The sequence below is a fragment of the Crinia signifera genome, chromosome 19 (assembly GCF_055691185.1).
Source record: "Crinia signifera chromosome 19, ASM5569118v1, whole genome shotgun sequence".
NCBI lineage: Eukaryota > Metazoa > Chordata > Amphibia > Anura > Myobatrachidae > Crinia > Crinia signifera.
In genome coordinates, this window is record NC_139226.1 from 97,052,942 (window position 1) to 97,065,019 (window position 12,078).

At 44.7% G+C, this 12,078-nt stretch overlaps 1 protein-coding gene across 7 annotated transcripts in view; it reads left to right on the forward strand.

Annotated features, from left to right (window-relative positions):
- The window catches only part of ACOT7 (acyl-CoA thioesterase 7), a 163,235-nt gene that overhangs the window by 20,516 nt on the left and 130,641 nt on the right, over positions 1 to 12,078 (forward strand). For 4 of the 7 annotated variants that reach the window (XM_083162987.1, XM_083162986.1, XM_083162983.1 and 1 more), the window contains exon 2: positions 10,619 to 10,736. In XM_083162987.1, the coding sequence (XP_083019113.1) occupies positions 10,619 to 10,736 (118 nt within the window). Of the gene's footprint in view, positions 1 to 3,323; positions 3,443 to 9,175; positions 9,311 to 10,618; positions 10,737 to 12,078 lie in introns of those variants that run through there. The other 3 variants (XM_083162984.1, XM_083162982.1, XM_083162985.1) reach the window with 2 other exon arrangements.

Below are 12,078 nucleotides of genomic sequence, written 5' to 3' on the forward strand. Positions count from 1 at the left end.
ACCCAAGCGGAGCCGCACCCCTAATTCATCTCCAAGACTAGCAATTAGTGTAAATTTTTAGGTCTTACCTTCATTGTGCCCTCAGTTTGCAGTCTGTGGCTACCAGGGACCAAACTGGTGAACTAATGTTCAGATCAGGTGGGCGGGGTGCTACTCTAAGTTGAAGGAGTCCCAACCTTCAGGTGTACAGGTGTACACAATGTTAGCTTATAGGGGGGGGGGGAATCTTAGAATGCACACCCGATTTACATGAGGTGCTATCATGCTGGGACTTGTAGTTCTGCAAAGAAAGACATGTGGTGCAGATGCTCACTCCACACTTCCTAGCACTACACTTTTTAACCTCTAGCTCCTGCTTCTTTCTTATTAACACACATTTATAGCTTAGTTTTTCACTTGTGTGCTGCCCTGGGGTGACTGGCTAATGCTGGCCTTTTTGGGGTTCCGCGCCCCAGATTCTTAGTATTAGGGACCCACCAGAAATGAGGTTACCGTGAAGCTGGTTGGTTGGCAAATATTTCTTGGCCAATGAATATACCAAGAACCTCTATTATTGATTGATTTTGATTAATAATATGGAGTGTGCATCTGCACCACATGTCTTTCTTTGCATAAAATAGAACTGGTTCCAGTCTAGGTAGGCAGTCAAAAGGTCGACATGAAAAGTTTGTTCCATAAAAAGGTTGACCTTAATTTTTTTTCAGGCCGCAGCGTGGTGAGGGCAGTGGTGGTACATGGCGAGTCCTGCGGTGGTGGTCCATGTCGACAGGTGTCAACCAAATTACCACAAAAATGTAAAAACTTACATTGATCTTTTGACCCTGTTGACCTTTTGACTGTATCTAGAAACCTTTTATTTTGTACCCTTGGGTCTTGGAATGAATTATATGGCGCATATAATTAATAAAATACACATCTGCTTATTATATAGCTATCAAGGGAACTGAACAGTTCATTACCTCTGGAGTCACAAGGGAACAGATAACCGTATTCTGTTTCATGATCTGTCCTTTGAAATGCTAATGGTAATATGACTCATTTCTGTTACCAAGAAACTTTTATTTAATTGTAATCTTAAAGGTACAGTAGTAATTTGTGGGTTCTATGTGATGTAGCGTATATATAAAACATCTCCAGTGCAAGGTAATGTTGAAATATCATTGCCTGTTATGCCCTCACAGTTGGCAGCCATTTTGTGGCCAGTGCTAGGCACACATTAGACAACACTGCAAACGAAGCAATGTTATCCACTATTTCCTGAGAGCTCCCTGGCAAATAGTATAGCACATACACTCTAAAGCGATTATACAAACTACTGTATGTCATCCATGGCCACTGTTGTTCATGACACATAGGCGCAAATTAGTACAGAGTGGGCAATATGCATGAAAATGAAGTTATAGTTGTTACCGAATGTACCCATGTTTCCTGCCTAATGAATTGATAGGCTGAAGCACAGCAAAAATGGCTGCCTCAATGGTGTATAGGCAACAGGAACACTTAAATAAAATTGCCTTGGATTGTTTAACCCAGGGGTCCTCAAACTCCATCAGACAATAAAAATAATTACGGGACCCCAGTAAGTTACTGCAGAAGGTCCCCCGATAACAGGGTTTTTACCGCATTTTTCGCTTAGAGAATCTCCCCCTATGTAAGAGTCGCGCATCCACACCTGAATGCGATCTCTTCACAGAGGCTGATATTGATACGCAGTTTAAAGAACAATATACGGCAACAGATACTGGCTAAGATAGTGTGTGATAAATATATACCACCACTCGCTGACATCCCCACTGCCTCATTTGGGCACTTACCCTAAACAGAACTTTCTTATAGAGCGGGTATGAAGTGTCCAACTGCTAGAGGACTATCTGAATAAGACACTGACAATAATAGCTATACCAATTTATTTTATTTAGTCCTCTGCAGCAAAGCGGATACACACTGTAAGACGCCCCGACCAATTTCATACAGGGGAACTGACATTGGAGTTCACCATAAGAGGATAATATCCCCTTTTTTAAAGTTTCCTACTTTCTATGTACCTCCTATGGTAAATGTTTTTATATGTCGCAGTTCTTTAAATAAAAAATTATTAAAAGTTAAATTTTATGATTGTTTTTCTTCTGATATCCTGAGTGCGCCACAGCACATGACAGTCTTCTCTTTTTCTTGTATTTATGTCAATTCCCTGTCTTAGTGGCAGCACACCCCACACAAATATCAATACACTGTTATCAGTGATATAGGGGTTACCGTTAATTTTTCCTGCGCGACTGGTTACAAACCCTTTTTTAGTCAGCAGACAGCACATACATGGAGGAGGGGGCCCGCAGCTGAGGCAGCATGCAGGTTTTCTCCTTACTTGATACACCCCTGCCCTTAGGGTCCCCTAGCGCTATTCAGCTATCCCCCCTCAGACAGCCATTATTGGGGTTCATCACCTGCGGTAATTTATAGCGGGTCATTTAGTTCTAAATCTTACTACATTCATATAAAGACCACGTCTTTTACAATAAAATATTTGAACTTCAGTTCTAGAATGTATCTTTAAGCTCAGTTTAACAGCCTGAAGTATCCTTAGTCTCTTGGACGCACCCCTGTTGGGTGGGTGTGGCTCATTATTTCAACAAGCATAAAGTCAATAGATTGATCACTATTGGTTGACACTTGAAAAAGTTCGACATGCATTAGGTTGACACGGGAAAAGGTCTACATGACTTTTTTGGTGACTGTTGATTATAGGTTGACATGGACACCGTGTGTACTGCGTCCCCTCATGCTTCAGACACGATTACATTCTCCCTCTATGCCAGTGGTTCCCAAACTTTTTTGAATCACAGGCACCCTAAAGTATCAGTAATTGATTCATTGCACCCCTAGGCCAAAAGCTTATGGGCTTCCTTTCTCCCCCTCACCTGTGTGCTGCCCGGACCAGTGACCTCTTCCAGGTGCAGGGTGGCCTCAAACAATAATTTTAAGCCCCATACGCACTGCAAGTGTCCTAAAGCACCCCAGGGTGCTATGGCACACAATTTGGGAACCACTGCTCTATGCCCACTGGGTATTAACATGTCGGTAGAAAAAAAAAATCATGAGAAACTAATATTGACTTTTTTTTGTGTTGACCTAATGCATTTTCCAAAGCAGCCGGAGGTTGACTAAGCCTGTTGCAAAACTAATCTACATTATGAAATGTGCATGTACAGTATGTATGAAGTTAGTCATTTCCCCTAAGGCTGTGCTTAATAACTGCTTTTACCTGGCTGATGCAGTACAAAGGTAACACTTCCGAACTGCAAAACTTATTTCATTTCATTCAGCTCATAGGAGTTTCCTAAAAATCCCATACTCCTGACTGCACCTCCAGGACCCACCATTCCTTTGGGATGCGGCCCACACATATCAGACGGTTTTTGGAAGGACTTCTGTTCCACTCCAGGTGAGCTCTGTTCACTTCAAATTCCTCCTTCAGAGATACAGACCCCTGCACAAGAAATGTAACACAAAGGGAAAGAAAGTGCAGCACTCTGTTTGCACAAATGTGACACTGGCAGATGGTGTGATGTCACTGACGTGTGTATTTAGTTTTCGGGCTTTATGCAATATCCAGTCTCGCGCTCTGTGCATGCATGGATAGTCAACATGTTGCCGGTCATAAGATTTATGGATATCTTCAAAATGGGCATTCAGTCCTGGAAGCTGATTTTTAAAGTTGGAAGGTATGAAATCTGGTTGTCTTTATGGTCCCTTATTTACATGTATGTCTTATGGTTTCCTGTGGGATGACTTGGTTACACCACAACCAGGTGGTGCTATTTGACTCTTTCCTTTTAATGGTTCCCACTGGGAGATTGTGGAGGCGGAGTGGCCGAGGTTCTACTAATGTTGTCTTTGCATCTCTGCTACAGTTTTGCCATTCGTGGTTGCATTATGCAGTGGTGGGTGGGGTCACGACGATGTCATTTCCTGCAAATTGTGCGGTATGACCCCAGGACCACCCACTTCACTGGAGAACAAGGTGGTTTGGAAACGAGAGGCCGGCCTGTTGTCCCACGAGTGTAGGAGAATTTCAGGAGTCTTACGGGCATTCTGAGAGAGTATGTCAGTATGGATGAAACCTTTGCAATGAGACACCACAAGTAATAACCAATATTCTCTACTTGGCACCAGTAAAAGCGAATTGCTGGTTGATTGGTTGTTATGGGTGATTGCACAGTTTGCACTTTTTTAATATTAGTAGTTTTTTTTTTTTTGTTCCAGCAAGACATTGAGGAGGTTATTCTGGTTAACACTCAAAGCTGTGAATTTTGTGTGTCGTTTTATCACCACCCGCAGGAATGCCCCCCCCCCCCCCCATGCTGATTTCTGTGCACGCTTGCGAATGGATGTTCAGCCTTGCCTGTGGGGACAAAGGGGGTGATTCTCTAACACAGAAATTTGGTAAAATCCCTGTTATCTGGGTTTTTACCGCATTTCTGTATGCTCTAACCCCCCTCCGCAGTGTCACCGCTTCCCTGCAGAAGCCTATGGGCTTCTTACCGCAGCGCTGTGTGAGGGATCCGTCACAGATCCCGCCCATCTGCACCGCATCGCAAGGTACAGCTGTCCCTTGCGTTAATAACCGCATATGTTAGAACATATGCGGTTATTAATAATGCGATGCCCGGCGATAATGGGCAGAGGATGTTACAACATCCCGCCCACAATCATTTCATGGTTGCCGACCATAGAATGATTTTACAGGCGCTCGCAGATGTAGGACACCTCTCTGGTATCTTATATCTGCAGGTGCACTGTACGGGAAGCTGACGTCAGCTGCCTGCCCCCCGCACCCGTGTCACCAGCACATGAAACACTAGGAGTTCCCATGAGCGTAGCCCCACGCCTCCCATCCACACAGCTAGGTGGGAACGGCGAACAAGCAGTTCCCCGCGCCTGCTCGCACCAAGCGGCTGCACTTGCGCATAAAAGCGGAGCATGGTGATTAGAATCGCCCCCTAAATCTGTATATTGTAGAATTAGGTTTTATTGCTTGTTTAGAATATATTTGCCATTTATGTTTTCGAAGTCTATTTGTTTAGGTCATATTCCCGTTTGTAGACGTATCGTTGTATCATGTTTTATTTGTATTGATGGATGCAGTGGGGTATATTTACTGACTGGTGCACTGGATAATGTTTTTTCCAAAAAGCGTTAAAATGTTTGTTTTATTAATGATGGAACATCTATATATAACTTCCAACATTTTATTACAAAAAAAAATGTTAACATGTATATTAATAAATATATACAAGGGTGCGTTACTAAGGGGGTGATTTCAGACCTGGTCGCTGCGGCCTAATTGGCTCCCCTGCCCAATGTTTGTGGTTTGTGCATGTGCAAACCCCCGGAGCAAATGCCTTCACTCCAAGGGGGCGGAGGCAAGGGAATGCTGAACGTTTTATCTGTGCGCCCACAGAAACGCTGGGCCGTACCCCTGTGAACGCAGCGCCTGTCCTGAATTCGGCCACCTCCAGCCACAATAAAAGTCAGTCTAGAGTACATTTATCAGTGAAGGGGGAAGAAACGTTCTCTGCTGTACCGGCCAATGCGAGCTGATGTGTATGAGAACTTGAACGGATTTGGGTGGGCACACGACAGGCAGCAATTTACCTGCGTATATTCACTGCTTAGCAAACCGTTCTGAATCAGACCCTAAGTAAGGTAACAAGACCTCTTACGTGTGTGTGATCTCTATTTCCTACTCATTTGGGTTGGGTACACTGCTGCTGACATAGGGGGTTATTCTGGTTCACCCTTTCTGGCAAATTCCTTCTTAGATGGACAAAACCATGCTGCACTGCAGGTGGGGTGATGTAACATGTGCAGAGACAGATAGATTTGTGTGAGTTATTTTGTTTCTGTGCAAGGAAAGTACTGACTGCTTTATTTTTACACTGCAATATAGAGCTCAATACCACCCAAATCTAATTTTCTCTGCACAAGTTACATCTGCCCCACCTGCAGTGCACATGGTTTTGTCCATCTAAGGAGGAATTTGCCAGAAGGAGTGAACCAAAATAACCCTCATAGTGCAACCATGCCAGTATATGCCCAGGTGGGGTCGTGGGTGCATCTGATGAGACCACTCCAGGGTAGTGGCTTAAGTGTGCAGGGTCAGCACACAGTATTAGCAGCGCTAAACCTTACCTGATGCCAGTAGACTTGTGGCCATACACTGCAGGGGTATGGATCAATGGATAGACATGAACCAGGTTGACAAGCAGTAACCACTTGAGTGTTGTGATACCACTATGCAGTAGGTGCGTGCCAATGGTGCCTCCAGCTGTGCAACACTGGCGCACCACCTTTAGGTTCCCATCCTGACCTGTAGCCCCCCCCCCCCCCCCCATCACCTCCGCTCCCGGCCATCGTACACCAGAGCTCCCCTGCTGCCATTCACAGCCGTGACGAAGGCGGCAGGCTCGCGGATGTTTGTGGCGTAGTGTCCAGTGTCTTTGTGATCAGTGTGGAACACCTTTTTCATTTATTATTCTATTCTATTCTGTACACAAATCCAGCAGCGCAAAGTATACACAATCCCCCCTCAACAAGCATTCATTCGACATCCCCGTGCATGGCTCGCTGCGCTCGGCACACTATTTAATTCTCCCACCACACCCTAATGGATGATGGGGCATGAAATACCGCCTGTCGGTTCAAAATGAAAATCCCATGTTGACCTAATGACCCTGTCGGCCTTCAATCATGTTGACCTAATGCTTGTAGACCTAGTGACCACTGCAGCTGGCCAGGCATGTTATCATATCTGTTGTACATGCTCTTCCCCATGACCCATTCACAGTTCAGGTCCCTCTGCCGCCGATGACCCCCGCAACCATGTGAGGGGATGTGATCCGAAGACACATCCCCTCCCATGTGCCTGCAGCAGAATAAAATCATTCGATGCTCGCCGACTGTCAAATGATTTCCCCGCCTTTGCAAATATAAGTCAGTGTAACTGACTTCGCCGGGATGAAGATAGGGTGCTCCGCCCGGCATCGCACTGCCCACATACTTATTTGAACACTCATGAAACTCTGGGCCTCCCCTCTGTCATCAGCCTGTAAATCGCCGAGGGCAGTCACATTCGAGGATCTGCACATGCACAGTAGAAATTTGTTTGGAAAATGGGAAAAACCATGTGCACTGCAGGTGGGGCAGATGTAACATGTGCAGAGAGAATTAAATTTGGGTGGGGTGTGTTGAAACTGAAATCTAAATTGCAGTGTAAAAATAATGCAGCCAGTATTTACCCTGCACAGAAACAAAATAACTCGCACAAACCTAACTCTCTCTATACATGTTACATCTGCCCCACCTGCAGTGCACATGGTTTTGCCCATTTGCCAAACAAATTTGTACTGCAATCAGATCTGAATAAAGGTTAAAGTGTGAACCAGAATCGGGCCCCTTAACATGAGCGTGCCCGAAGCATAGCGAGCGGATGCGGTGCACTTCAAATGATGGGTACTCTTTACCTAGAAGGGCGCCCGTCGCGGGCATCGCGGGTACATTTATGTATGGCCGCGACGTGACCGACGCGATGCCCGCGATTTCCCATTGAAACCAATGTTAAACATGGAAATCGTGTCGGTCGCGTCGCGGCCGGCCATAAATGTACCCGCGATGCCCGCGACGCGATGCTCCCGATTTCCCATAGGAATCAATGTTAAAAGGCGCGATGGACCCGATTTTAGTGTTAAATGGCTCAATCCACCCGATTTGGCCATAGGAATCAATGTTAAATGGGCCACAGAGCCCATTAACCCTTAAATGTCCCCCCAAATTTTTAACGGCACCCCACGATCCACGGCAACCCGAAGCGTGGCGAGCGCAGCGAGCCCGCGAGGGGCGGCGGTACGCGTCCTCCGACCTTTTCATGCCCTACTATTCACTAGGGCGTGGTGTGAGAATATAATAGTGTGGCGAGCGCAGCGAGCCATCGAGCCCGAAGCGTGGCGAGCGGACGCGGATACCTTCACAGTTATGCGCGTCCCCTCGCGGGCTTCACAGATGTCCGTGGAGAGGCGGACACCTGTGAAGCCCGCGAGGGGACGCGTCTACCTGTGAAGGTATCCGCGTCCCCTCGCGGGGCTCGCTGCGCTTGCCACGCTTCGGGCTCGGTGGCTCGCTGCGCTCGCCACACTATTATATTCTCACACCACGCCCTAGTGGATAGTAGGGCATGAAAAGGTCGGAGGACGCGTACCGCCGCCCCTCGCGGGCTCGCTGCGCTCGCCACGCTTCGGGTTGGCGTGGATCGTGGGGTGGCGTTAAAAATTTGGGGGGACATTTAAGGGTTAATTTGGCCTATTTGGCCCCAAATCGGGTCCATTGAGGCATTTAACAGTAAAATCGCGGTCAATCTGCCGTTTTAACATTGTTCCCTATGGGAAAATCGCGGGCATCGCGGCCATCCCGATTTACCCGCGATGACCGCGATTTTTACCCCCGACGACCGCGATTTCAATCGCTGGCGCCCTTCTAGGTAAAGAGTACCAAATGGTCTCCATGTCGACATCCAGGTGAAAAACCCACGTCGACGTTTTGAATGTCGACCTTTTTTGCATGCCCACCTTTTTGCTGTAGATCCCTGGTCACAGTTGGAAGTGTGCAGTTATGCTGGAAAGTGTGCAGGCATTGGGAAATAATGCACAGTCATGCAATTTAGTGTCATAACCTTGCCATTTTATAAATTTGTGTGTGTGTGTGTGTGTATGTATGTATATATATGTATGTATGTGTGTGTGTGTGTGTATGTATATATATATATATATATATATATATATATATATATATATATATATATATATATATATATATATATATATATTATACCATTGCAAAATAGTAGCACCATTCTTAAACACTGTAATCCATTTATAAACGTAGAGAAATAATGAATAATGTAATATTGAGGATACTTATACTGTTTGCATTGGGTTGCGTTGCTGCAGGTTAGGTAATTTACAAACAGGAAGCTGTTTCCATCTGCTGTTCTGATAATTTAGCCACCGACTTGCCATGGAAACACCACAGTCACTGTGATTGGCTAATGGCTCGTCCTTAGTCCAGATAGGACCCCTTAGCTGTACTCATTTCCCTACACGTGTGGTTAACAAAAGACTTTTGACATCACAGATGACGACATCACATTTGCTGCATTTTTACAATGAACATTAGACTTCATTCATAACACAGGCTGGCTGCTCGCTTGGTTAACACTGGTCTGGTTTCCTATATAGATGGAAGATGTCCTTACAAGGTAGTGTGACTCCTTTGTGTAGCTTCCTGTAAAGTGATTGTATTAATATGCTTTTGAATTTATAGTTTCTAGATTTTAAGCTGTAAAGCAAACTTCTATTAAAAGCTAACACAAATTTCAGGAACTATGACCAATGTTTTTTTTGTGGCGTACTTTCCTGTATGTTGCACAAAATGGGTGTTATTCCTGGTTTAAGTCTACTACTGTATATCATGTACAGAAGTTCTGGGACCTGTAGTGCAATTACATGGAGCCATGGATTATCAGTTTCTGCTGCTGGTGTACTGCTTGGTCTGGAGAGTGATAAATCACCAACCAATCAGCTCCAACCTGTCATTCTGTCATTTTTCAAGCCCAGCCTGTGACATGGCAGTTAGTAGCTGATTGGTTGGTGGTTTATCACTCTCCATTTTATCACTTTTCAAGCTTAGTACATCTGGCCCTTAATGCCCTTGTCTTTTTTTTTTTATATTTGTATTGTCTAAATTCTTACAACGTTACATAGGAATAGCTACGGATGCTGGGATTGGGATTCAGAATTCCGGCATCCCATCTTCCAGGATGCTAAACACAACCTGTTACATATTATTTAGTTTCAGTCAGGGCTTGACAAATCCTGTGCGCCAGGTCGTCATGGCAACCAGATTTTGGAAATTGTTCTACAGGTAACACGGAAGTAGTTGTTGCCCATAGCAACACCAAAGAATAATATATTTATGCTTTCGGTCCCCACATGTTGTTAAGGCAGCCATTTTGCTGATCACTTCATTCTTTGTGCTAGCAGTGCTCCAGTTCCTGGGGAATTGATAAACTGTTTTCCTTTTGGATGTGGGTTCAGCTCCCAAAATGGCTGCCTCCGCTGTTACTAGATTATGTGGATACTGTAAATAGGGAGCTGCAAAATCAGTGTCAGACTTGTTTCTACCACCTTTGAGTTGCTACACGGCTTTGTTTTTTTAGGATGGGAAATATGGAATATAAAAATGCAGTAAAACCTCTGAAACTACCATTTTGTTTTTGAGATTTACTGCATTCCATGTGGACGCCCATAAGTAGTAAAAAGACTCGCAGCAGATATCTGTGATATCCACTACCTATTCATGGCACAGCAGCCTCCATAGGTTACTCTGATCTTGTATACCGGTGGTAAAAATGCCAGTATGTAGGAAAGTCTAAATAGCCAGGAGAAAACTTGAGGTAATGTTTCTTGCCTGTTCCGTTTAGATTGTGCCAAAAATGAGAAGACCCTATTGTATGTCCAGAAAAATCCTAATATGAAGTGTTTTTTTTCCCTTTGATTTTTGACAGGATTATGCGTCCTGATGACGCCAACATTGCAGGAAACGTTCACGGAGGAACCATTTTGAAGATGATTGAGGAAGCTGGCGCTATTATAAGTACCCGCCACTGTAACAGCCAGTCTGGGGTAAGAATAATCTGAGCACACACACACACTTGGGAGGCTTCTGAAATCAATTAACCGCAATAAATTTTTGAGGATATGGCAAAACAATTACCTTAAAGTTGCTTATCGTGGTTTTGTGCGCTTCCACAATTGGCCACTATGCAAATTTATGAAAAACTGGATTGTTTAATAGTTCTTACTCTCAAAACCAGATAAATTGGAGAAATCTGCCAGTGCCAGGACAAAAGCCAAGCTAAAACAGAATATAAGTTTATTCGTGGTTATGATAAAAAGATGTGGGGTACTTCGTGTGTCAAAGGGCTCTTGAATGCATTTTTCTAAAAAAATAAAAAAGACAGTCTATTTTTCCATCAAAATAAGAGCAAAATTATATTGGGGCTGCATAAAAAGGGGTATAAGTATATATTCGGGTAATTTTAAGCCTCTTTCAAAAAACGTCCAAAAGACAACCGATTACTCCCATCTGCAAGTTTAAAATTACCACCTAAAGCAACCCCCATACCCCCCCCCCCCCCCAGGACATTGATCGTTTTTCTCAATTATGCAATCACATATTCCATATATACAGTAGTAGAATGGCATCAAACAATTTGTGAGACACCCACTCCCCTTTGTTGTTGCTGTACAGAGGTGGGGGGACATGTTATGTGTCTGTCTAGGTACAGTTCTGCAAACCCTTTAACCTGAGAAGAGCCGCTGTCTGATAGCTGCTGACTAGAGTCTGCTAAAATGGGAGGTACGTCCTGAATATGGCACCTGATAAGGGCTGAAGCTTGCCAATCAGGTGAGTTATTTGGTACCCACCCATTATTCCAAAGAACCCTAGAATTAATCCAACCCTCCAGTGATGAAAATGTCAGGCCTCCCTTTTCTGAAATGGAGTTATCACGTGGTTCTTCTCTGGTTATCACGTGGTCTCTTGAAAATAATCTAAGATTTACACTGGCGATATCTGGGATGCGTTAACCGGAGTATGAGATTTGGCAGTGTTCCAGACCAGTTTTCAGGTAGTCATGTGGAAATTTAGTAATCAAAATTAAAATCGTGTTTGTTCCCATTTAAGCACCTGGCTGCGCTGGTGTTTGTAGTGTGTACATAGAGGTTTGATATTACTGTGATATAGTAGAGTCTGATGGCTTGGCCTCTGGCTTCTCCCTTCCCAGCCTTGCCTGGCTTTTGGTTGCCACAGGTGCTTTTATATACATGGTCCCATGGTCTGGCCTGTTTCATTGCATGTAACCCCCAGGCTTTAAGCAAAACCCCTCCTGGCCTACACACACTCGGGTACAGTGGCCTGGATTCTCCCCAGTGAAACGGCCAAGAGTTTGGTGGTTGTCCCTGT